This window comes from Cervus elaphus, chromosome 8 (assembly GCF_910594005.1).
Source record: "Cervus elaphus chromosome 8, mCerEla1.1, whole genome shotgun sequence".
Lineage (NCBI taxonomy): Eukaryota > Metazoa > Chordata > Mammalia > Artiodactyla > Cervidae > Cervus > Cervus elaphus.
The window spans coordinates 28,436,400-28,461,174 of NC_057822.1; the positions used below are offsets into that span (position 1 = coordinate 28,436,400).

The following is a 24,775-nucleotide window of genomic DNA, read 5'->3' on the forward strand; positions in this document are numbered from 1 at the left end:
CGACTGAAGGGGCTAAGCACAACGGCATTTATTTAGCATTTTCAAACTCTTATTTTTAAGTCAGTTTGGAGCCTGGGTCCCGCCCTGGACTGGGTGGGCCTGTCAGATCACTCCTGTGATAGTGGTCAGTAAATACTTTTGGAATTATGATTCTTTTGTTTTTAAATCTGAAGTGCTAAGCTCTGCATTCAAGTGTCTTATTTACAACCATTGCAAGGTAGGTGTCCCCATTTTATAGTGAAGAACACTGAGATCTGAGCTAGGAAACAGCAGGTCCCTATGGAACTCACGTCGTCCGGCTTCCAGAACTCCCTCTCTGTCTTGCTGTGTGTGAGCGCGCGCGCGCACACACACACACACACACACACACACACACCCTTGTCTGGCAGGCCACTGTGCCCACTCATCCCACCCGTGGCCGGGTCCTGGTGGGAGCTCATCCCGAGGTCCTCCCATTCTCCTGATCCTCTTCAGGAAGCCCATACAGAAAGCGTTGGTGGGAACTGTGGGCCAGAAGAGTGGCTCCCTGGGTGATGAGACAGGTCCAGACCTGACGGAGGGGTGGCTATGAGGAGGGGAGAAGACCCACGAGGAAGCCCCCGGTGCATCCCCGCTATGCCCTCCATCTGTGGTCTCCTCTCCTTGCCTCCTCCATCCCCCAGGCACCCGCCATTCCAGCAGTACCAGGTAGGTGGTGAGGCCCAGGTAGGCTGCAGCCAGCAGAGCTACAAGGCTGAAGTAGGCAGGGTGGGGAAGGCTGGGCACGTAGCTGATGACGAAGTAAAGGTTGACAGCGCAGACCAGCACCATGATGGAGGAACTGATGACTTTGCTTACCCTTGGGAATGAGAGGGAGATTCAGGATCGGCTGCATCACCCCCAGGGCCCACAGTCAGCCTGGAGCTAACGCAGGCTTCCCGGGGCTGTGGGGTCTGGTGCAGACCCCTGGCCATTTTCTGCCCCCTGGGCTGGCCAGGCACCACACCAGCAGGATTTGGCAAGAGTGGAGGCTGAGGTCGTAGAAGGCAATGGCAACCCACTCCAGTACTCTTGCCTGGAAAATCCCATGGACGGAGGAGCCTGGTAGGCTGTAGTCCATGGGGCTGCTAAGAGTCAGATACGACTGAGCGACTTCACTTTCACTTTTCACTTTCATGCATTGGAGAAGGAAATGGCAGCCCACTCCAGTGCTCTTGCCTGGAGAATCCCAGGGACGGGGGAGCCTGGTGGGCTGCTGTCTGTGGGGTCGCACAGAGTCAGACACGACTGAAGCGACCCAGCAGCAGCAGAGGCTGAGGTGAGGAGGAGGAGCTCAAGCTCTAGAAATAGCCCCTGGCTCAGGATTCCAGTCCTGGCTAGCTATACTTCCCCTTTCTAGCTAGTGACCCTAGGCATGTTTCTTAACCTCTCTGATCTTATCAGATACTCCTTATCTGGAATAGTGAGAATTCCTACCTCTTGATGGTTGTGAGGATCAAGTGTGATAACGTAAGCCCAGTGCTGGGGTTGGGGAGTACTCACAGGCCATTGGCAAACTCTTGCATCACGGCGGGCATGCTGGTGAAGGTGAGGATGGGCAGCACAGCGAAGGGAAGCTAGGAAGAGTCAGAAGAAAGAGGCTGAAGGACCCTGCCGTTAGAATACAGTGAGGAGGGGAGGAGCAAGCCAGGGCTCCAGTCACCCTCTGCTTCACTGTGCAACCTTGGGAGTCCCCTAACCACACTGAGCCTGTTTCTCCACGTCTATGGCTTCCACTGTGTGTGCTAGTCGCTCAGTTGTGTCTGACTCTTTGGAACCCCACAAACGATGGCCCACCAGGCTTCTCTGTCCATGGGATTTCCCAGGCAAAAATCAATTCAGTTCAGTCACTCAGTCGTGTCCGACTCTTTGTGACCCCATGGATTGCAGCACACCAGGCTTCTCTGTCCATCACCAACTCCTGGAGCTTACTCACACTCACGTCCATCGACTCGGTGATGCCATCCTAACCATCTCATCCCCTGTCATCCCCTTCTCCCGCCTTCAATCTTTCCCAGCATCAGAGTCTTTTCCAGTGAGTCATTTCTTCGCATCAGATGGCCAAAGTATTGGAGCTTCAGCATCAGCCCTTCCAATGAATATTCAGGACTGATTTCCTTTAGGATGAACTGGTTGGATCTCCTTGCAGTCCAAGGGACTCTCAAGAGTCTTCTCCCACACCACAGTTCAAAAGCATCAATTCTTTAGCACTGAGCTTTCTTTATAGTCCAGCTCTCACATCGATACATGACTACTGGAAAAACCATAGCATTGACTAGATGGACCTTTGTTGGCAAAGCAGTGTCTCTGCTTTTTAGTATGCTGTCTAGGTAGGTCATAGCTTTTCTTCCAAGGAGCAAGCATCTTTTAATTTCATGGCTGCAGCCACTATCTGCAGTGATTTTGGAGGAATACTGGAGTGGATTGCCATTTCCTTCTCCAGGGGATCTTCCCAGCCCAGGGATCGAACCCAGATCTCCCACTGCAGACAGATTCTTTACTGTCTGAGCCACCAAGGAAGCCCCAAGGTTGTGGGGGCTCCAAAGCAGGAGAAAGTGCTTGGGGGCTCTGGCCCCAGACTATCTGAGTGTGCATCCTAGCTCTGCTATACTGTGCTTAGTCACTCAGTTGTGTCCAACTCTTTGTGACCCCATGACCTGTAGGGGGCGCCAGGCTCCTCTGTTCATGGGGGTTGTCCAGACAAGAATACTGGAGTGGGTTGCCATGCCCTCCTCCAAGGGATCTTCCCAACCCAGAGATCGAACCCAGGTCTCCCACATTGCAGGCGGATTCTTTACCATCTGAGCCACCAGGGCAGCCCCGAGGCTCTGCTACTGGTCACTTAATTGCGTGCATCAGTTTTTCCATCTGCAAAATGGGGGAAATGGCGGTTTCTACACCCTGGGGCAGCTATGGGGAGTACCAGAACCTTGTAGGTAAAGTGTGTTTAGAATTGTGCCTGGGAGGTGGGGGAGTCTGGGGAGGTAGGGAATTGCTGTGGTTCCTGTTTGGCCCCACAGGGCGGAGGAGGTGGTAGGGCCCGCAGGCTCACCAGCAGGCTCTGCAGAACGTTGAGCAGGTCGTTGAGGCCTGACAGGTCCCGCAGGTCCCTGAAGACAGCCACGAGCACAGTGGGCAGGATGGCGCAGGAGCGAGTGAGCAGGACTCGGGCGAAGCGTGACCACCGCAGCTTCAGGAAGCCCTGGGGCATGCAGTGGGGAACTCGGTGGTGGGATGCAGGACTGGGGTTCCAGGGGAGGAATCCTCCATCCTCCCTCAGCCCATCTGATACCTGAAGGAACCCTCTGTTTTTCCATCTTTGAAATGGGGGCAGCTCTGTCTATAGTTGGTGGTGAGGGGATAGACGGGGGAAATTGGGGACTAGGTTTTCCCCCCTACAGCTGATTGCTGAAGCCTAAACCGTTTTGGAGAAAAGGCTGCTATTAGTCCTGGGTGAGTCTCAGGCCTCACCTCCCTAAATCTCAGTTTTCTCATCTGTGTAGTGGGGCTTATAATGGTACCCATTGGGCTGCCTTAAGGATCAAGGAAGCCCATGTCGGAGTCCTGAGTGGTCTGCCTTGTGCTCAGACACCGGCCCGGCCCAGCCACACCTCCATCACAAACTGTCCCGCGTAGGTGCCAGTCATGGTGGAGCTCTGCCCAGCGGCCAGGAGACCCACGGCCCAGATGTAGAGGGCTGCAGGGCCAAAGAGGCAGCCCAGGATCACGCCCTGGAAGAAGGGGTGTGGTCAGACCATGGACCCACCCCCTCCTGGCACAGACTCCGCCCCTGAAGTGGGCGTGGCGAAGGGGGTCCCGCTGGATCCTCGCAGGTGCCCAGCCCCGCCATTCGCTTACTCCTTGGTAAATGTCCACTGCCACGGTCAGGTTGTTCCTGGGAAAGATCGTCGCATAGTCGTGGAGGCTGCTGTTGGCACAGATGTTGAACTGTGGGCACCGGGCAGTAGGAAGGAGATGTGAAGCACACACTCAGTACGGGAAAATCAGACCTCTAAGCCTTGACCAAGGGTTGAAAACTGGGTGGCCCACAATCTGAATCCAGCCCGACATATTTTGCTTGGCCAACAATTTTTTTTTTTCTTTAATGTGAATTTGTTGACAACGTTTACAATTGAGAAGCATTAACAAGCCTGGTTTCTAGCTTCTCTTTGATGGTGAGAGCTAGCATTACCACAGAGACACAATTGGCTGCCAGTGACTCAAGCAAACCCACAGGCCCTTCTCCCTTACCTGGGACCCACTTCCCACAGCTCTGCGACTCGGGTGGTCTCGAAGACAATGTGTGACTATAGTTGGCCATCCTGTTTAGATCTCTCTCCTTGTGCTAAGGAGCAGAGACTCACAGAGGGGTATGACCTCACAAGGTCACTCAGCAAGGCACCCAACAGTGCCTGTGTGCCCGGAGTCCTGACTAGTCTGTTCCGGCCCCACCAGCCCCCTTTAGTGCCTCTGGACAGAGATCCACCCCAAAACTGAGACAGACCCAGGTCCCAAATCCCAGAAAGCCAGGGAGGAGCTGGTTGGTTCCTTCTCTTTCAGAGTCCACTCAAATACCATCTCATCCAAGAGGCCTCCCCTGGCCACCTGGGCTAATGTAGAAGCCCCTCCCACACCACACCCCCAATTATGTTTCATCACCCCCTTTATTTTCTTTACAACATTGTTCATATCTTCCTTTGAAATCAATCAACTGATTGGTTGATTTTTTTTCCAGTTTGCTCACTGCCTCCAAAGTTAATCTGCAAGAGGGCAAGGCCATTGTATCATTGGCTGCCGTATTCCCATGGTCTAAGACACTGGGTGATACAAAACAAATGCTCAATAAATATTTGATGAATGAATGATGGTCTATCTGCTAGTAATGAAGATTATCGCTAGAAACTCAAGAGAAGAAACTGACTGCTTGCATATTCCCAACCTCACACTCATGCTTAGGCAGGCACCCCCTCCCAGAAGGTTCTCCCCACAGCTGGCTGGGCAAATCCTGCCCATTCTTCAGGTGCAGCTGGAATGCTGGGTCCTCCAAGACTCAGCTTCCTCCAATAACCTCCCCTGGATGTGTGTGCCCTGGAGCCCCTGGTGTGGGGGCTGACCCTCTACAAGCCTACAGGGGGCAGCTGTGTCTCCCCAGTAGGGTGGGACAGGGGCTCCCAGTCAGAGGCCAGGGTCAAGACTCCCTCCCCTACCAGTGCAAGACAGAGACTCAAAGGGCTTAGCTGCACTCTTTGGAGTGCCCCGCAGAGCTTGAGGGGCGTGAATATATGGGGTGTGCCTCACCGCAGCCTGGTTGGTTTGCTTGTAGAAGGCTTGCCCAAAGACAGCCATGACAAAGAGGTTGATGAGGAAAGAGACAGACAGGGCGATGGTGGCTTCAATCAGGAAGTACATGTTGGCTTCTCGGATGTCCGCCCGCCGGGACCGGTCTACCTCTCGAGACTATGAAGGTAAAAGGACGGAAGCATCGAAGTCCCTTAGAGTTGTCCCAGAACTCTCTACCCTCATACTCTACTTATGTTCCCCTAAACCCCGTTCTCTCTAAAGCCCCCTTGCATGTTAGTCTGGGATAGTCCTTTGTTTCTGTCTCAGGACCTTTGCACTTGCTGGTCCTTCCGCTTAGAATATCTTCTCCCCTAATCTTCCTTCCCATCCTTCATGTTGCAAAAGTCACCGCCTTAGAAAGGCCTTTGCTGGCTACCTTTTCTAGGGGAGCCCCCCTCCTCAGTCATCCTCCATCAGGCTTTTTTGTTTCTTTCAGAGCATCTTTCACAATCCATTTCTTTCCTTTACTATTGACTTGCTCATGGTCTGCCTCCCCGACTAAAAATGCATGCTCTAAGAAGCCAGAGGACTTATCTGTCTTTTCCCTCACTGACCCTCAGCTCCCAGCACACAGTAGACCCTCTCTTATTATATATTGAATAAAGAATGATTCGCTTCCCTCCTAAATTCAGAGGCAGGCGTTGAAGGGGCGGGGCCAGCATGGCTCTAAGGGAGAGGGCGTGTCTCCCTCCCCTCCAGTCTGCTCACCTTGACCAGGGAGGAATGCAGGTAGATGTTGTGGGGCATGATGATGGCGCCAACGATGCCCACGGCCTGCAGCAGCTCGGGCTGGCCACAGCCTGCGCAGGAGGGCAGGAACAGGCCCTGAAGCAGTGCTCCCTGGGCAGGCCGTGCCACCACGTACTGTGGGGTGAGTGAGAGCCGCTCAGTCGTGTCCAGCTCTTTGTGACCCCATGGGCTGTAGGCCGTGGAATTCTCCAGGCCAGAATACTGGAGTGGGTAGCCTTTCCCTTCTCCACGGGATCTTCCCGTACTGTGGGGAGGAGCCTCGTTAGGCCCCGCTCCACCCCTGAGCCTCGGTTCTACCCTCCAGTCCACTTCTGACGCTGGAGTTGGGGGAGAGGGACTGGAGGGGGGGTGTGGGGGAATGGAGGGGGAAATGGGGGGTGGGGGTGGGTGGGGGTGGGACATGGCTAAGGTCCTCTCCCCTGTCCCGTCAGGCTCTGCATGGGGCAGAGTAGGGTGGCTTTGGTGCAGGGCCCTGTTATGGCTCTGGCTTCCCACCTCATAGCCGAAGGTCAAGGCCATTATGGTAATAAGAAATCCAAAAAAGGCTTCCAGCTTCCGCAACCCTAGGGTGAGAGCAAAGGGGCTGAAGAACAACAAAAACCACCCAAAACCAAAATTGTAACTTAAGCAATTATTAATGACTGATATCCTGAGCACTTTGTTCCTGGCACTGTGCCCCGGGCTTGACCGGTGTTACCACAGTGAATCTTCCCCACAGCCCTGTGACCTCTGTGCTAGTATCTGCGTGTTGTAGATGAAGAAACACTACTCTAAGTTGCTCAAGGCTGTGCAGAGCGAGGTTGCTCAGAGCCCTTCTCCCAGTTCACCAGAGCACCATTACATTCATTGCCAGCCCCCTCCTCGCCTGAGTCCCGCTGGGGATGAGGGGCACACACCCACCGTAGTTATCGAGGAAGAGGAAGAAGAAGGTGTCCACGATGGTGATGAGGACACCACCCCAGAGTGGGATTCTGAAAGCAGAGTGGCCTGGGTCAGCCTAGCCCGGTTGAGGAGTCTGGATCTCCCACCCTCAGGGCTGGAGACCGTGGAATGGGGCCTCCGGGGAGCAGGCACTCAAGGGGCCCCAGACAGCTGAGGGAGAGGGGAGCCGGGGTGCTGGAGACCTAAAATGGCACCTCCATGCTGGGCGGGGGACCAGCGTGGTAGGGAGCTTGGGGCTGCAGTACTGAAGCCTGCAAGATGACCAACATCTGTCCAATTTGCAGCAAGTCGCTTTACACATCTGGGTCTCTGTTTCCCCATCTGGCAGATTAGGCAATAACTGAGTCAGAGATGACTGCAGGATGAAGTGGTCAGGGGGAAATAGAAGGCCTGGGGAGGAAGCGGCAGCTGTTCCCAGCCCTGGGCTGAAGAGCTTGGGCCCCTCTGGAGTACCGTCCAGCAGAGAGCAGACTGAATGCAATAGCCGTGCCAATGACTTCCTGCATGTCTGAGCCCACGATGGCTAGCTCGATGGTCAGCCAGAGGAGAATGCGGGGCACCTAGGGGAGGACGAAATCCCGTCAGCAAGGCTGTCTCTTGTCTCAGTCCTGCACCCGCCTGTCTGTAGCTGATTCTATATGCCTGGGCTGGAAGCCTGCAAACTACATTTGCAAGTGTAGCCTTGCCATTTGGCTTCATGGTGCCATGGTGGTTTCACGTGTAAAATTAGAAACGTCAATTAAATAGAGTCGGGAGATAGGAAGAGGAAGCTTCTGCGCCCTTCAAAGATAGCAGAGCCCAAGAGAAAGAAGACTCTTCTTTGCTGGAAAGGACTTAGGCACTGAAAAGTCATAGACTCTTTGCTATCAGCCTCCCAACTTCCCTTTTCCCTCCATAAAAGTGTTCTCCTTCCCTTGTGTAGAGTCCTTGCAGGTGGCTCCCCATGGCTACAGACCCTGAATTATCATTCTCTGCTGATCCTGAATAAACTCATCTTGGCTGGAGAAATATCTGGCCTAAAATATCTGTTTTAGGTCAACAGTAAGAAATATTTAAGGAAAATTAAAAAACAGGAAGAGATCTTTTCCCTCCTGCTTCTGGAGCTGGCCCCAGCAAGGGCGCCACGTAGCCTGGGCTCCAATCAGCAGTGATGGCAATGTTTCTAGAAGCTCGACAGCAAATGATGGTCCTTGGGTTTCTGTCCAGCAGCTTTCTGATCTCTGGGTAACACCTCCTTCTCTTGTTCCTTCAGCTCTGTCAATACCTTTGTGACTACATCCTGCATTAGATGCCTTTGACCAATCCAGTGGTATAATTTCTGTTTGTTTGCCCGGACGCTGACAACAGCCAAGTCCCCAGTGTGCACCCTAGCCAATGGTCATTCCACTCCAATTTTGCCTCGCCCCCACCCCATTTTTCCGCTTAGGCAAGTCACTTCCCCAGGTTTCAACGTCCTCTTCAGTAAAAAGAGCAACGTACCTCTAGCGTCCCTCCCATTCTGCATTCTATTTGTTTGAGCCTCAGCCTTATCTATCACGTGGACTTGCAGTGCTCCACTTGAGATGATATTTTTATTTGATCATCGAAGCTTTCAATGGCTGTTTGGGATTTTGTGGCTACAGATTCTTCCTGTCCAGGGGTACCAAGCTCACCTTAGGGTAGTAGAGATGGCAGACCTCGCCCAAGTCCTTGCCTGTCACCACGCCCAGCCGGGCAGCCAGTCGCTGGCAGAGCAAGCCCAACACTGTGGCCCACAGCAGCACCCAGAGCAGCTGCGAGAAGTTAGGGAGAGGCCGTCAGCCAGCGGGGCTAGTTTCTGATAACCCCCAAATTGCTGGGACCTTCTAACCTAGGACATTCACTGGGGAGAGGATGGGGGAGACAAAGCTGGAAGACAATGCCCCCTACACCCCACATTCTGGCATGGCTGCCTTGGAGACCCTTTTCTGGCCCATTTGAACTTAACACCTGTTCCTGGCAACTCTGGCCAGGAAGGCCAATCTGGGGAGTTGTGGCAAAGCTGGGGGTCTCCACCCACTTAGCCTGGTCACCGCCCTCCCCATGGTGCCCCGACTCCGTCACTTTGAATCCAGCCACAGCCCCAGCCTGAAGATCTGACTCGATGTTTCCTGGGTCCAGGAATGCGATGCTCATGAGGAATCCAGGCCCCGTGAAGGCCCATAGCTTCCGCAGGCTGAATGCACCCTGTGGAGGGGAGTGGAATGAGGGGAGTTGGGTGGGCACAGCTGGCCTTGGCCAGCACCCAGTTGATACCTCCCCAGGCTCAGAGGCCCAGGCTGGCCAGCCCTGCCCTCGATTCCCCATTCCTGGAGCTATCACCTGGAGGGTTAGTGGAGCACATGGGTGGGAAGGACTTAGGATTTGCTGAGTCATGGCAGATCAGCTGTCTGGATGGGTCAGTTCTGCAGTCTACACCTGATTGGCCAGCCTCTTGCAGGCCCTGACTCAGCAGATCCTCAGAGCCCAAAGGGAAGCTTTCCTGGGTCAGACCTCCCTGGTCCAACTCCTCCCTCCACAGCCCCTTCTCAGACCACAAGGGCCTCCTCTCTCGAGTCCACTAAGCCGAGGGTCTCCCCATCCCCATTCCGGGGAGCCTGAGTCTCTCTGAAGATTCTGGAAACGCAGGATGACGTGGAAAGAATCTGTCTGCAGTGCAGGAGACCTGGGTTCGATGCCTGGGTTAGGAAGATCCCCTGGAGAAGGGAATGGCTATCCATTCCATTGCCTGGAGAATCCCATGGACAGAGGAGCCTGGTGGGCTACAGTCCATGGCGTCGCTGAGAGTCTGACATGACTGAGCAACTAACACACACCCTCTCCCAGAAGCCAGCCCGCCGGCGTCACCTTTCCCATGCCCTTATCTGCTTCCTTTCTTTAAATATCACAACAAATCCTTGAGGCTGCAACCCAAACTCATCCTGGCTCCTTTCCCCTTCCTAGGAGAGCTGAGATTCATTTAAAAAGCCACTTGGAATTTTTAGACAAATACTAAGCACCCCAGCTAAGCACCGGGGGACAGAAGCAGGAGGGCGCCAGTTCCCATTGTCCGTCAGTGCGGCTCAGAGCCGGGAGGGACTGGCCCTGGTCTTCAGGAGACCTCCCTCCCCAGGCTGCTGAGATCCCGCACGATCCGGTGCATCCTGAAAGACCCCAGGAAGTCTCCAGCGTTCTCACCGATTCTGTATCCGGAATGGGGATCTTCTCACTTAGGTAGGTCCCTCCGGGAGGCGCTTGCTGTGGCCCTGGACTGGGTGGGCTGGAGATGGAGCCATATCTGGTCCCTCCCTGCTTTGGGGGGCCCATGTCACCTGCAAAGGGCCCCACGAGCCTTCATGAGTGACCTGCCTCTTTCTGCTGGCCCAGGGTTAAAGCTATCTGTCCTCTTCCCCCTGCTCCTCCTGGCAGAGAGGAGAAATGAAGGCCCCACCGAATCAGAACCCTTCACTCCCATCTTAGGTCCATCACCTCCACCCATGAACCGGACACTCCGGAAGATGTCTAAGAAGTGGAACCTTCAGGGTTCCCTCCTTCCATGGGAGGGCAGAGATTCCCAGATCTAGTTCTCTCTCCATGGAGGATGTGGAGAGGGACATGGGTTCTGAGGAGGCAAAACACACCACCGCATGCCCCGGGGCCGCATCCCTGCCACCTGCAGGAGCCAGGGAAGCTGCAAGGGCTCCGGGTTCACAGAGACCAGGCTCTGCCCTTGGAGGTGTGAAGGGCCCAGCCCCAGCCTGGTGTCTGGAATTGCGGTTGAGATCCACACTCCCATGGAGCAGCAGGGACTTCCCTTGCCTGCCCTGACTCTCCCCATCACACCCCCACTCAGGCTCTGTCCCTGGAGGGGGCCACTCACCTGGCATGAAGACCGCAGACTCGGGCAATCTCTGTGCGAGTGGCTGGCGTGCCGGGCAGCCCCTCACGGGCATGGCAAGCCTGTGCTTCCTCTCTCGGCAGTGGTGATCGTGCGGGTCCACGCCCTCTTGCCCATCCTCAGCTGTCCTCACACACAGGCACGTTGTGAAACACTTTCCAAAGGCAGAAGTGGCCAGTTCTGGAGGAAGGGTCTGGGTGGCCACAGTAAGGACATTTGTTCCCCTCCTGGCCTGAGCCCCACAACACCTCTGGCTCCCTTCCAGGCACCCTGAGTTCTGCACCTCTCCCAAGTTAGCTCTGATTTTGGACAACTTCCTGCCACTTGGGCATGCATGTCTAGATCACGTGACTGCCCGCCAGCCCACCCTCACCCTGTACAAGCAGTCAGGTCCTTCTCCTTTTCAATCTTGGGTCCCATGGCCACTGGGAGGAAGGGAGTTTGATGGCTGTCTAGGTCTCAGTGTCCCGCTGACTGCCTCACAGGGAAAGATCTTCCGGCCACTGCCACAGGGACATACATTGAAGATTCAGGCCAAAGAAATTCCCAGAAGAAAGAGGCACTGGAATTCTGGTCTTGGTTCTGCCACTGATCCACTTGACATTGTCATCAGATCACTCTGAGCTTGTTCCTTCAGTTAAATGAGGGGTTCAGTCTAGCTAAAAGGTCAAAAGGTGCCCAAGGAGGCCAGGCAGGTAAGATAAACTATGAGACCTGTTGGGAATGAGAAGAACAGTGCTGGCTCAGTGCTCAATGTCAAACGACGCTCAGCCTCAGTATCAGGGGGAAGTAATAGGGAGTGGTGGTGGTTTAGTCACTAAGTCGTGTCCGACTTTTGTGATCCCATGGACGTAGCCCGCCAGACTCCTCTGTCCATGGGATTTTCCAGGTAAGAATACTGGAGTGGAATGCCATTTCCTTTTCCAGGGGATCTTCCCAACCCAGGAATCGAACCCAGGTCTCCTGCATTGCACGCAGATTCTTTACCGACTGAGCTATGAGGGAGGGAGGGAATGGTGGAGACAAAGGTCCTAACCTCTGTCTGAAGAGGGCGGTGCTCACAGGGTTCCAGCCAGTTGTCACGTGCGGATGTGGGTCCACTGTCACTATGTCGTCTGTTTTGTCAAGGATGCTGGAAAATTTATGCAACGTATGCGTTTGAATACTGGGCTCAAATGTTTTGCAAATATTGGGTGACCTAAGCAAGCATTTCTATGGGCCGGATTCCACTTTAGGACGATCAATCTGTTCGCTCTAGACCCTTCCAGCTCCCAATCTCTTCTCCTTGCCAGCTGCCAGCTCCTTTATCCCCCCACTTACCTCCCTCAGAGTCTTCTCCCTGCCATGCCCACTCATGTCCTCTATCCTGTAACCTTTCTTTTCTGCCAAGAAGATTCAAAACTCAAATTGTCATGGGGTTTCCAACTCCAAAGTCTGGGCCTCCAGACACAGAGAAAATCAGCGCTTGTTCCCAAACCCAGACTTGATCTGGGATATGATGTTTCCCCAGGCTGAGTCAAAAACTTCAGCCAAAGCTTGGAAACCCAGGGTGGTGGGAGGCAGCCAATTTCCTGGCTCCTTGTTGATGAGAGAGGCTGGAGGGACGGGAGAGGCAGGGGTAGAGGGGTGAATGGTTGAGTCACAGATGAGAGAGCAGCATAGTGGTTTGTCACTGTGCAATCTTGTTGCTCAAGCCACCAGCCTTGACCTCTAGGGTTTACACAGGTTTGCAATCACTACTTTGGACTCAACGTGGGGTGGCTGGGGGATAAGGCTGGGCTAGGAGGCTGTGATGGTTTAATTTTTGTGTGTCAGTTTGAGCCATGGGGAGCCCAGTAATTTGGTCAAACATTCTAGGTGTGTCTGTGAGGGTGTTTTTGGAGGACATTAATATTTGAATCGCTAGACTAAGTAAATCAGATTTCTCTCCCTAATGTGGGTATGATCCAATGAATTTGACGAGAACAAAAGGCTGAGTAAGGGATAATTCTCTCTCTCGATGAGTGCCTTTGAACTGTAACGCTAGTCTTCTCAGGTCTTCAGACTTAGTTTGGACTAGAACTTATATCATCAGCCCTCCTATTTCTCAGACTTTCAGACTCAGATTGGAATTGTATATGCCATTGACTCCAGGGTCTTCAGCTTGCAAATCTTCGGACTTCTTGCCCTCTATACTCTCATGGGCCAGTTCCTTATTATCTATTTATCTGTTTATATTTCTGTTGGTTCTGTTTCTCTGGAGAACCCTAAGACAGAGGTCCTCCTCTTTGCATTTTTTGTGAGGCCTTCCCTACAGTTAGGAACTTGGTGAGTGTAACTGATTAATGATTGATCAAACCCAGCACAAACTCTGCCTTACACAAGAGGCAGTATGTGTAATGGTTAAGAGCAGGGCTTTCTGGCTAGTGTCTCCATGAGCCAGAGCTCTGGAAATCTGCATAGTGGCCCCCTCAGATCTGGATTTGTTGCTGAATACTAAGCCCTACATGCATAGAGTGAGATTGCTTGAAGCCCAATTCGATCAAAATGGATCACAGTCTTAAATGTAAATTTAAAACTATAAAACTTTTAGAAAAAAAAAGTAAGGGAGGGAATTCCCTGGCAGTCCAGTGGTTAGGATTCTGCATTTTCACTGCTGTGACTTGGGTTCTATCCCTGGTGGGGGAACTTAAGATCTGTAAGCCACAAGCCATGGCCCAAAACAAAAAAGAAAAAAAAAGGTAGGAAAACATCTTCAGGATCTAGGACTAGATGAAGGCTTGTTAGACTTGACACCAAAAGCGTGGCTGATAAAGGGGAAAAGGATGAGTTGGACCTCATCAAAAGGGAAACTTTTGCTCTGTGAAGAACCATGTGAAGAGAATGAAGAGAAAAACTAAAAATTCAGAGAAAATATTGACAAACCACGTATCTGACAAAACTCCAGTATCTAAAAATAGGGAACTCTCTTAAAACTCGAGAGTGAAAACACGAACAGTCCAATTGGAAATGGGCGGGAGTTCCCTGGTGGCCAGGGGTTGGCTTCGGTGCTTTCACTGTTGTGACCGGGGATTCAGTCCCTGGTTGAGGAACTGAGAGCCCACGTCTCGTGGCGTGGCCAAAAAAAAAAAAAATAAAATGAAAAAGAAATGGGCAGAGGTCATGAAGACACACTTCACCAAACAGGACATACAGAGGGCAAACAAATATATGACAAAATGTTCAGTGTCGTTAGCCATTAGGGAAATGCAAGTGAAATCATAATGAGATATGACTACATCCCGATCAGAGTGGCTAAAATAAAAAGTAGTCACAATATCAAATATTGATGAGGATGTGGAGAAACCAGGTCAATCACTCATATATTGCTTGTGGGAATATAAAATGGTATAACCACTCTGGAGATAGTTTGGAAATTTCTTTAAAAATTGAAGATGTGGTCTTCCCTGGTGACGCAGTAGTAAAGAATCTGCCTGCCAGTGTAGGAGACATGAGTTCAATCCCTGATCCTAGAGGATCCCAGTGTGGTGCAGCAGCTAAGCTGGAGCTCCACATCTATTGAGTCTGTGCTCTGGATCCTGGCAGCCTGCATACCGCACCTTCTGAAGCCCGTGTTCAGGGACAGAGAAGCCACTGCAACAAGAAGCCCCCACTTGCCACAACTGGAGAGGGCCCAGGCACAACAATGAAGACCCAGCACAGCCAAAAATAAATAAAATTATAACCCCCCCAAAAAAAATTTAAAAATGCAACTACTATATGATTCAGCAACTGCACTCCAGGGCATTTTTTTTTTAAACTGGAGAAATGATAAGAGCTCAAACTGGAAACAATCCATACCATTCTTCAACATGTGAATGGTTAACCAAAGTACAGTACATCCATACCGTAGAATATACTGTGGTATTCACACTGTATACTATGGTATACATGTATCCCAGAGAGGTTAAAACTTATGTTCATACTAAAACCTGTATATAAGCGTTTATAACAGCTTATCTCTAATACCCAAAACTAAAATTAGCCTAGCTGTCATTCAACAGGAGAATGGTTAAACTAAGTGCAGTACAAACCATTGATTACTCTTTAGCTGTGAAAGGAACGAACTACTGATATACACAGTAACTTGGGAGAATCTCCATGAAATCATGCTAAATGAAAAAAATCCATTTGTAAAGTCTTCATGTATTACTATTTCATTATGTAATGATGGAGAATTCCATGGACAGAGGAGCCTGGCAAGCTACAGTCCATGGGGGTCACAAAGAGTCAGACACGACTGAGTGACTATCACTTTCACTTTATGGAATTCTCCAGGCCAGAATACTGGAGTAGGTACCTTTCCCTTCTCCAAGGGATCTTCCCAACCCAGGAATCGAACCCAGGTCTCCCGAAATGCTGGCGGATTCTTTACCAGCTGAGTCACAGGGAAGCGCCTTTATGTATATATTACCACCAAAAAAAAAAAAAAATGTGGAAAAAATCCTGGTTGTGATATTGTCTTTTAGTTTGTAATTAATTATTTTTGGTTGCCCTGGGTTTCTGTTACTGCGTGCAGGCTTTCTCTAGGTGCGGTGATCGGTAGCGGCTACTCATCCTTGTGGTGCCTGGGCTTCTCACTGTGATGGCTCCTCTTGTTGCAGAGCACGGTTCTCTAGAGCTCAGGCTCAGTAATTGTGGCATGTGGGCTTAGTTGCTGCATGTGAGATCTTCCTGGATCAGGGATCGAACCTGTGTCCCCTGCATTGACAGGTGGATTCTTAACCACTGGACCACCAGGGAAGTTCCATATTGTATTATAGTTTTCCATATGTTCAGAGATCTACATAGCTTAGGAGTATGGAGTAAGAAAAGGGAGTCAGAAGTTCTGACAGATGATACAATCTAAAAACAAACTGGTCTTGGAATGGGAGAGAAAGCAGGAAAGTGGCAGACCCCTTCCCAAGTCACCTGATGCTCTGCAGAGAAAGGATGTCTGTGGGCTGGACGTTACTGCCCTCTCTTTCCCCCCACCACAGCAAAGCATCAGGCACTTCAGGGAGCCCTCGAGGTCTCTGCAAGAACATTCTGGGTGCACTGGGCTGGGTCAACCTTGGTTTCAGTTCTCCACGGATGGGAACTTACAGTGCTTAGGAGGCTCTTCAAGAACTGGCTGTCCCTACCTCACCATGACTGAGCACTTTCACGCCAGCGTCTCCCTCCTGCCCCACCCCCATTGTGCATCGGCTTTGCTGGCCTTCTGACCCCAACCTGCCATGTTCAGAGCCTTTGCACTTGCCGTTCCTCCTGGCTTGCTATTCCCACAGCTCTTCACAGGTCTGACTCCTGGTCATTCAGATCCCAGCTCAGCTGAGACATCAGAGAGACCCCCTCTTAAGCCTCCACCCATGAATCCCTTTCAGTCCATGACTTGGCCATAGTTGTTTTCATAAAAAGATCTGAAATTTCACATAAGAAATGGTCTTTTATGTTTGCTGTCTGTCTCCTCATGCGATCTGCAAGTGCCATGAGGACAGAAGCTTGGTCTTGTTCCTGCTGATCTCCAAGTGTTCAGAACAATCCTGGCGCGTGGAAGGAACCCAATATTCATTGAGCTGATTGCCTTACTGAACAAAAAGACCTCATCCTCCTCAGCTGTTTCTATACAGGCTGGTAGCCGCTAGCCACATGTGGCTATTTAAATGGAAATTAATTAAAATTAAAGTAGAACTGCAGTTCCTCAGTCATACTAATCACATTTCTAGTACTCAGTGGCCACATGTAACTTGTGGCTACCATACTGGACATTGCAGATAGAGAACATTTCCATCATTACAGTTTTGTAGATATTGGCCCCTCTTGTCCACTGGAGTGCAAAGCTCTGGGACCCTTGTCTCTTAGCTGGTGGGAGGAATGAACAGATGGAAGGATGGAGTCTACATACCAATTACCAGGTGCCACATTGGCGGTGGTCCCCTATTTGTTACTGAGCTGTATTGGGCAGAAACAAGCCACTGGCCAGAACTGTCATTAACTGAGGAGCCTAAAGGAGGTGATGATCACCTGCCTATCCTTTGTAACTGGGGACCCTCCATGCAGTTTGGGGGTTCCTGTGTATAGTAGAGACTGGGAGGAAGAAGGTAAGCTGGTGGCATGGGGAGGGAGGGAGGGTTGGAAAGCTTACCGAGTGTTGTTGAGCAAGGGTACTGGTGAACACACTGACTTCTTTTTTTCTTTGATGGTAGCCAGCAATTATGCTGAGTGGGCTCTATTAATTATTCTGTTTGCCAAAAGCCCCGCCCCTCTGTCTTGACTAACCTAGGGACTAAAAATGTGGGGTTTTCTTATTTTGTTTACTTCGTTGCACCAGGTCTTAGTTGCAGCCTGTGGGATCTTTATTTGCAGCATGCAAATCGTTAATTGGGTTAGGGTTGGGGGAATCTTAAGGGCTTCCCTGGAGGCTAAGTGGTAAAGAATATCCCTCTACCAATGCAGGAGCCCCAGATACTGGTTATATCCCTGGGTTGGGAAGATCCCCTAGTGAAGGGAATGGCAACCGGCTCCAGTATTCTTGCCTGAAAAATTCCATGGACAGAGGAGCCTGGTACTCCATGAGATGGCAAAGATTTGCAGTTGAAGAGTCCCACATGACTGAGCTAGATTGAACAGAGACGCACAGAGTGGGATCTAATTCCCTCAGCAGGGATCCAACCTGACCTCCTGCAACGGGAGCTCGGAATCTTAGTCAAAGGGCCACCAGAGAAGTTCCTAAAATGTCCGTTTTGGGATCCAATGTCCAGGTTTGAATCCTATTTCCCACGTGTTAACTCTGTTAACATTTTCGTGCCTCTATTTTCTTATTTGTAAAATAGGGATGGTGGTGGCATAGTCGCTCAGTCGTGTTGGACTTTTGCGACCCCGTGGACTGTAGTCCGCCAGGCTCGCCTGTCCATGGAATTCTCCAGGCAAGAATACTGAAGTGGGTTGACACTTCCATCTCCAGGGGGTCTTCCCGATCCAGGGATTGAACCTGGGTCTCCTGCATTGCAGGCAGATTCTTTAGTGACTGAGCCCCCAGGGAAGCCCAAAATAGGGATATTGATCATAATAAAATCTAGGAAGAAGGGCGGAAAATCGCTCGACAAACCCTGTTCACGTTTCCTATGTTTAGCCCCAGACGCTGGCCAGAGAAGGATCCGGGTCACAGCAGAGGCTGGGGAGCGCCCCGTTTATTCCCATTAAAACCGCAGGCAGGAAATCGCGCCTCCGGGGTGCGTCCCGCCGGCATCCCGTCCAAGCCCAGCCCTGACGCCCCCGCTTCCTGTCCAGTCCCCGCCAGGGAGGCCCCGGGCCGCCTTGCTGCCCGCCTAGGCCTCGCTGCGCTCCGGCTCCAGCTCGCGGAAGGGGCTGGGCCGGTTGGAGGAGCGCAAGGCTGGGGTGGGCGGGTGTCTCTTGGCGAAGGGGCCGAAGTATTCGGCGGCGAAGGTGACCACGTCGACCGGCTGGCGCAGCAGCAGGAAGAGCAGGAAGTCGGAGATGAGCGCCTGGGCCTCGGGGTGCTGCCGTAGATAGCTGTTGTGGCTGAGACGGAGCTCCTCCTGGTGGTGCCGTGGCGAGCCTGAGCCGGACCCGGACTCCCGCTCCCCAGGGGCGCACCCCCTCCTCGGACCCATGGAGGGATTAGGAACGCTGGGGTCCCCAACCCCTCGGGGTGCAGTATTTCAGCCGGGCAGGAAAAATGATGACAAAGGGTGGAATATATGCCCAGGGCGGGGGTAGGGGTTAAGGGTGTTGGGAGGGGTGGGGACCTCAGGCTGCCTGCGGCCTCTCCTCACCTTGCGGTCCAGGAACCGCGAGTAGAGCTCCAGGTCCTCCTCCCACACCAGGGGCTTCTTCTTAAATACTGGGCGAGGCTCAATATCATCTGAAGGAGTCCGGTGGGAGGAAGGTGGTGGTGGTTTAGCCGCTAAGTCGTATCCGACTCTTTGAGACTCCCATGGACTGTAGCCTGCCAGGCTCCTCTGTCCATGGGATTCTCCAGGCAAGAATAATGGAGTGGGTTGCCAATCCCTTCTCCAGGGGATCATCCCAACCCAGGGACAGAACCTGGGTTTCCTGCGTTGCAGGAAGATTCTTTACCGACTGAGCCACCACGGAAGCCCCTGGGTGGGAGGAAGGCAGCGTGCCCATTCCGACCCCAGAACCTTCCTCAGATATAGAGGGATGACTGGACGACACCTGTTCTAGGCAGGCTCAGAAAACCCCAGGGTTCTGGCTGCCCACATGGGCAGAGTTCCCAGCAAAGTGATCCTCTCCTAATTAGGGACAGGGACTGGAAAACCAGGGCTTCCCCGGTGGCTCAGATGGTAAAGAATCCGCCTGTAATGCAGGAGACCTGAGCTCCATCCCTGGGTCAAAAAGATCCCCTGGAGAAGGAAATGGCAACCCACTCCAGTGTTCTTGCCTGGAGAATCCCCGTGGACAGAGGAGCCTGGTGGGCAACAGTCCGTAGGGTCACAAAGAGTCGGATATGACTGAACGATGAAGCACTTACTGGAAAGCAAAGCCTCTCTGTCTCATTTGGCCTCCCACCCCAGAGATGGCCCACTCAAGGCAGCCCCTGCACCCTGGGAGGCTCGGCGGCTTCACTCACCCTCTTCCCTCAATACGGGCACCTTGGTGATCATGCAGCACCCCGGGGAGCCCACCTGGATCCTCTTGGCCAGGTGCCTGGAGTGCAACACGGAAAAGGTGTGAGTCTTCCTAGACCAGCCGGCTCCTTTGAAGGGTGTCCTGGGGCCTCCCTTTACTGCTGTCCTGTCCCCCTCCCCCACTTGTCTTTGAGTTCCAGGGTGCTGTTCATGTCTAGATCCCCAGATAATGGCCCCTGCTTTTCAAATTGGGAACTGTATCTACCCTGAAGATGTGTGCACATATGCAAGACCTTTATAGGTGTGAGCGCTAGAAGAACCATGAAAGAGTTCCCTGGCACGCCAGTGGGACTCCACACTTTCAATGCCAAGGGCCTGGGTTCAATCCCTGGTTGGGGAACTAAGATCCTGCAAGCCATGAAGTGCAGCCAAAAAAAAAAAGAAATGGCAAGCCAAATTATGAAATCAGGAAAGCCAACAAAGTTCTAATTTGTTTGTTTGTTTGCTTTTCCCAGTGTGGTGATTCTGTCAGTACCTCTGTGGAAATTTCAAGAAACAAATGCTCCTCTCCCTTCCAAATTTTCTCAGGATTTTGGTGCCTGCGCTTTGCTGGTGACAGCTTGGCAGTGTATTAAGATGCTTCTTCCAACCTGATGATCTTATCAAGTGCTAAGTTGTTCAAACTTTTGTGTTTTTGATATTACACCCACACCTGTGGCAGCTGCTTTAGCTATGCCCTGTGGAGTTGACCTTGACTCCCTCAGCAGTTCAGGGCTCTTTGGTGAGATTTGGGAGGCATTGTGAAGATCGGGAAAATGATATATTTTCCCGTGAATATATGGAAAAAGTGAATGAGTGGGTAAAGCCAGGGGCACTTTGATCTCAACAAGTCTCCCTGGTAGTGAATCTCCACCCAGGTGGTTGAGCTTCCCATGTTTGTGCTCAGTACTGCCCCCTTGGCCTCACCGACAGTGGCTCACCCATCAGGGAGCAGGTAAAACTGGCAGGACATGGGGATGCCTTGTTCCGAGTGTACCGTCTGCTCCACAATGAAGACTTCCGCCTGCTGATGGCCCACCTGGATTGTCTGGGAGCCCAGGGCTTGCTGGCAGCAACCGAAATGAAGGGAGGGAGGTGAGGTAGATGCCTATCAGGACCTCCCCTTACATCTCACCCTGCCCCTCTCTCCATCTTGTAGCTTCATTGCTTGTTCACCGGTGATAAGCAACCCTTGGCTGTCCAGACCCTTAGGTTCCACAAGATTTGGGTTGCAGCCCCGGGTTGAGTTGAGGTCCTCTCATAGAGAGCCAGCTCCACCCTGCTCCTGCCTCAACCCTCCTCCATGCCAGCTCCATGACCAACTGCTTCTAGCTGGCAGATTCTGTAACACAGATCACCAACTAGGAGTGAGTGTGGGGTTGGGGTTGGGTTGGGTTACTTGGGGGGAGAGGGTAGTGAGGCTCTGAAGAGGGACTTTTTTATTATTCAGTTTCTAAGTCGTGTCTGATGCTTTGCAACCTTATGGACTGCAGCACGCCAGGCTTCCCTGTCCTTCAGTATCTCCCAGAGTTTGCTCAAACTCATGTCCATCGAATCAGTGATGCCATCCAACCATCTCATCCTCTGTTGCCCCCTTCTCCTCCTGCCTTCAATCTTTCCCAGCATCAGGGCCTTTTCCAATGTATTGGAGTCTTTTCGCATCAGGTGGCCAAAGTATTGGAGCTTCAGCTTCAGCAGCAGTCCTTCCAATGTATATATGCAAACTAGTACAGCCAATGTATATTCAGGATTGGTTTCCTTTAGGTTTGACTGGTTTGATCTCCTTGCTGTCCAAGGGACTCTCAAGAGTCTTCTCTAGCACCACAATTCGAAAGTGTCAATTCTTCAGCGTCACCCTTCTTTATGGTCCAACTCTCACATCTGTACATGACTACTGGAAAATCCACAGCTTTAACTATACGGAGATTTGGTGGCCAAGTGACATCTCTGTTTTTTAATATGTTGTCTAGGTTTGTCATAGCTTTTCTTCCAAGGGGCAAGAATTGAGACTGAGATTTGGGGCTGTCTCAGGCCTGTGCAAGCTACCTGTTATAATTAAAACTTAAATCCCTATTACAGCTATGGCTGTGAGGAGAAAAGTGCTAACATAAAAATATTTCAGAGAAAATTGGGGGGAAATGGTGTGTGCCTGTTTGCGTCAAACTCCTTGCTGTTTGTCATGTTTGTGGCAGAAGAGACACCAGTGTCATTTACAAAGCTGGTCAAATCAGCCCCCAAAGTGCATGTCCACAGACACGGTTTCAAAATCACATTGTAAGAAGTCCTAGGTAGGTTGGTGATGAAAGTTTAGCCAAAATAAAGAAGCACCCTTCAGGGCTGAGACATAATAAAATAAAATTCAAGTGAAGTTGGAGATTTAAATTTCCTGATGTTTAAAAAAAAAGTCTCTAAGAATGGCCCCACACTATGTTTGTTTGTTTGTTTGTTTGTTTGTTTTCCTGAGCTGACTTTTGTGTAAAAAGCATCGCTTTCTTCCATTGCTCCCACCTTTTTAGTCCCTATCTTCCTCACACCACTTGCCTTGGTCTTCTCTCTGACAAATGCAATCTTGTTTTCTCCTGCCCTTGGAAGTTTCACCCCCACACCCCGAGGTTTATCCCCACCCCATCCGCTCTTCCACTCCACAGCTGTCTTTTCTCTCAAATCAGCATCCTCTCTGCCCCTTCTAGCTTGCCCACAGACCAAGTCCCCACCCAGGGAGATGGCTCACGTAAGTAGAATAGCAGAGTTTGCCTTCAGTGTCCAAGGCCAGGAAACGGGCATTGCTGGGCACCATATGCCGCCAGGCCATCACCCTCAGCAACACCAGGTTAGCAGCCTGGGAGACAAAGCCCTCAATGGAGGGCCTGGGGAAGAAAGTCACTTCGGTCTTCACTTCCTGTTCAGGACAAATCTGTGTCAGGGACTTGAGCTGGGAAGTAGGGGGAGGTTGGGCAAGTCAGGTGTTGAGCATACGGTCCAGTCCACATGGTCCCCAGGGCAGGCTCCTGGCCTGACACCATCTGTCCCCTATTTGTGGTTCCAAAGAGGATGTTGAGTATGCCTCCCACCTGGCTCTCACCTTACCTCACCCTCCTTGACCATTCTGGTCATGAGCAGCTGATCATCCTGCTTCAGCAAACTCGTCTTCTGTTCCATGGGAAGAATGTGGAACTAGGGGCCAGAGCAGGAGGGGAGAATCAGGGACTCACCGATTGTATATGAGTGAGATCCCCCGGAGGCCACCTTGTCTGTCCTCCATAAATGAGAAAACCGAGGAGAGATGTGGATAGAAAACCTTCTTTCTGTGGTCAAGGCTGGGGGCCCAGGAGGTACCTTGATGAACTCCTGACTCTGTTGTTTCACAACCTCCAGTTTCCACGAGAGATAGGCTGAGGGGAGGGAGGTGAACACAGGAGACAGGGCTGGAGACTGTGGGAAGGGCGGGTGGTGGCCTGGGCTGGAGGACTCAGGGGTAGGGTGGCCATAGGTCAAAACTACGGCTGCAATTATCTTCTTGTCACCCCACATCCCACGCTTTCTCTTTGCCTCGTTCTAGTCCCAAGGTGAAATTAAAGGGTTGCTACTGAGTGAACGTCCTGGGAGTTAGGGACTGGGAGTGGGGGGCAGGGTAGGAAGGTAGGGGTTGGGGGTGTTGGTCAGGAACTCTACCCAGAAGGGAGCTTCCACAGAGTGTTTTGTCCACGAAGCCTCGGCTGGAGGCATGCACGAAGGGGACGTACGTTATGACACCAAATTTGTCTTTGTATTGCCCTCTCTGCACCTCAATGGTCAGCTCTCCCTGAGGCTCCCCTGTGTCGGAGACCATGACCAGAGTCTCTGAGAAGAACAGCAGCAGCAGCTCCTCCTGCCCTGCGGAGTGAGGGTCCCGTTGGGACAGTTAAAGCCCCAGCTCCTAGTCCTCAACTCTCTGACCCCCCTGGCCACCAGTGCCCCCACGGTCTCCACCCACCCTCTCCTCATCTCACGTCTCCCAGGCAGCCCCTGCCTCCTCTCCACTGGCCTCTGCAGCAGTCAGAGGTGGAGACAGCCCCCCACACACAGCGATCCCCACCCCCACTGTATCCCTGGGGTCTTCCATTAGTTGAAGACTATCAACCATTACGCTTCAGGCCCTTTCTGAGTCCCAGGATATTCAAGGCTGCTAGAGAGATGGCCATATCTGGGCTTTCTCTCTTCCCTCCGGTCCACAGTTTTGCCACCCCCTCCACCCTCACTGCCCAGGCTCACGGAGGGAGTTGAGGAAGTGGATGGCCTCAGCGTTGGCCTCTGGGGGTGGCAGATTCTCCTGTGTTGAGGGTTGGGGGTCCTTGGCTTTGGAGCCTGTGGAAGGTGGAGAGACTGAGATGGCAGATGGCAGACCCTGAGGAGGACAGCGATGGGGCGGGAGTCCCAAGAGTAGAATCCTCCAAGGCCACCCCAAGGTGGACGATGAGGGAGAGATTCCCCCCTCACTTTCCAGGCCCCCACCCCCCAACTCCTCAGCCCCCTTCTCACCTTTGGATTGAACTTTAGGGGACATGCTGCCCGCTGCTACCAGGTTTGTATCCAGATGTCTCCGTGGCAACTGGGAGCTCCCTACTGCCTCTTAAAGGGCCATCAACTCATTTCACTAAACACCCAGACCTTCGAGTAGTTGGTTGGAACTGTGACTTCTGGGGCTCAGCCCAAACTTGAGGTACTGTCCAGCAGAGGGAGTATTTGACATTCTTAGGTGGCAGAGGGGATGACATGAGTATTTACAATGACCTTGGAAGCTGTACCATACAACTGTACTTTGGAGTTCAATTCTTACTGGGATTTAAACCAATACTTTAAAAAAAGAAAAACTTTAAATTTTACTATATTTATATGTTTACTTTTATTAGATTGCATTAAAAGTACTTGGGAAGCTGGTTTATCAATTTGTTAAAAAAAAATTAGAGAATTATTTTTCCTTTATTTTTCCCAACGTTACCGAGATATGTTGTTCAGTGGCTCAGTTGTGTCTGACTCTTTGCAACCCTACAGACTGCAGCACACCAGACTTCCTTGTCCTTCACTGTCCTTTGAGTTGGTGATGCCACTCAACCATCTCATCCTCTGTTGGCCCCTTCTCCTTCTGCCCTCCATCTTTCCCAGCATCAGGTTTTTTTCACATCAGGTGAAAAAAGCTCTTCGC

The 24,775-nt window shown here is 51.8% G+C and overlaps 2 protein-coding genes across 6 annotated transcripts; both read right to left on the minus strand.

Annotated features, from left to right (window-relative positions):
* Positions 1-4: 4 nt before the first annotated feature.
* Positions 5-12,488, minus strand: SLC11A1 (solute carrier family 11 member 1). Of its 5 annotated transcripts, XM_043910065.1 has the most exons (18): positions 12,266-12,488; positions 11,982-12,077; positions 11,319-11,659; positions 10,928-11,103; positions 10,246-10,379; positions 9,133-9,255; positions 8,703-8,822; positions 7,504-7,610; positions 7,009-7,079; positions 6,604-6,671; positions 6,067-6,222; positions 5,317-5,475; positions 3,877-3,946; positions 3,630-3,749; positions 3,071-3,220; positions 1,522-1,595; positions 647-838; positions 289-550 (listed from the first exon to the last, which is right to left on the minus strand). In XM_043910065.1, exons 3-18 carry the CDS (start codon positions 11,363-11,365, stop codon positions 437-439), a joined length of 1,881 nt encoding a protein of 626 aa, XP_043766000.1. In that variant the 5' UTR covers positions 11,366-11,659; positions 11,982-12,077; positions 12,266-12,488; the 3' UTR covers positions 289-436. The 5 variants fall into 5 exon arrangements, with proteins under 5 accessions (XP_043765998.1, XP_043766001.1, XP_043766003.1 ...); XM_043910063.1 differs by lacking the exons at positions 11,982-12,077; positions 12,266-12,488 and having other exon boundaries at positions 5-550; positions 3,877-3,966; positions 11,319-11,460; XM_043910066.1 differs by lacking the exons at positions 11,982-12,077; positions 12,266-12,488 and having other exon boundaries at positions 5-550; positions 685-838; positions 3,877-3,966; positions 11,319-11,457.
* Positions 12,489-18,106: 5,618 nt separating this feature from the next.
* Positions 18,107-24,182, minus strand: LOC122698694 (ciliogenesis associated TTC17 interacting protein). Its single transcript, XM_043910076.1, has 10 exons — positions 24,112-24,182; positions 23,845-23,937; positions 23,266-23,466; positions 22,930-22,985; positions 22,681-22,767; positions 22,325-22,492; positions 20,535-20,659; positions 19,557-19,633; positions 18,739-18,827; positions 18,107-18,501 (listed from the first exon to the last, which is right to left on the minus strand). The coding sequence occupies exons 1-10, from the start codon at positions 24,134-24,136 to the stop codon at positions 18,271-18,273; spliced, it is 1,152 nt and encodes a 383-aa protein (XP_043766011.1). The 5' UTR covers positions 24,137-24,182; the 3' UTR covers positions 18,107-18,270.
* Between the last annotated feature and the right edge of the window lie 593 nt (positions 24,183-24,775).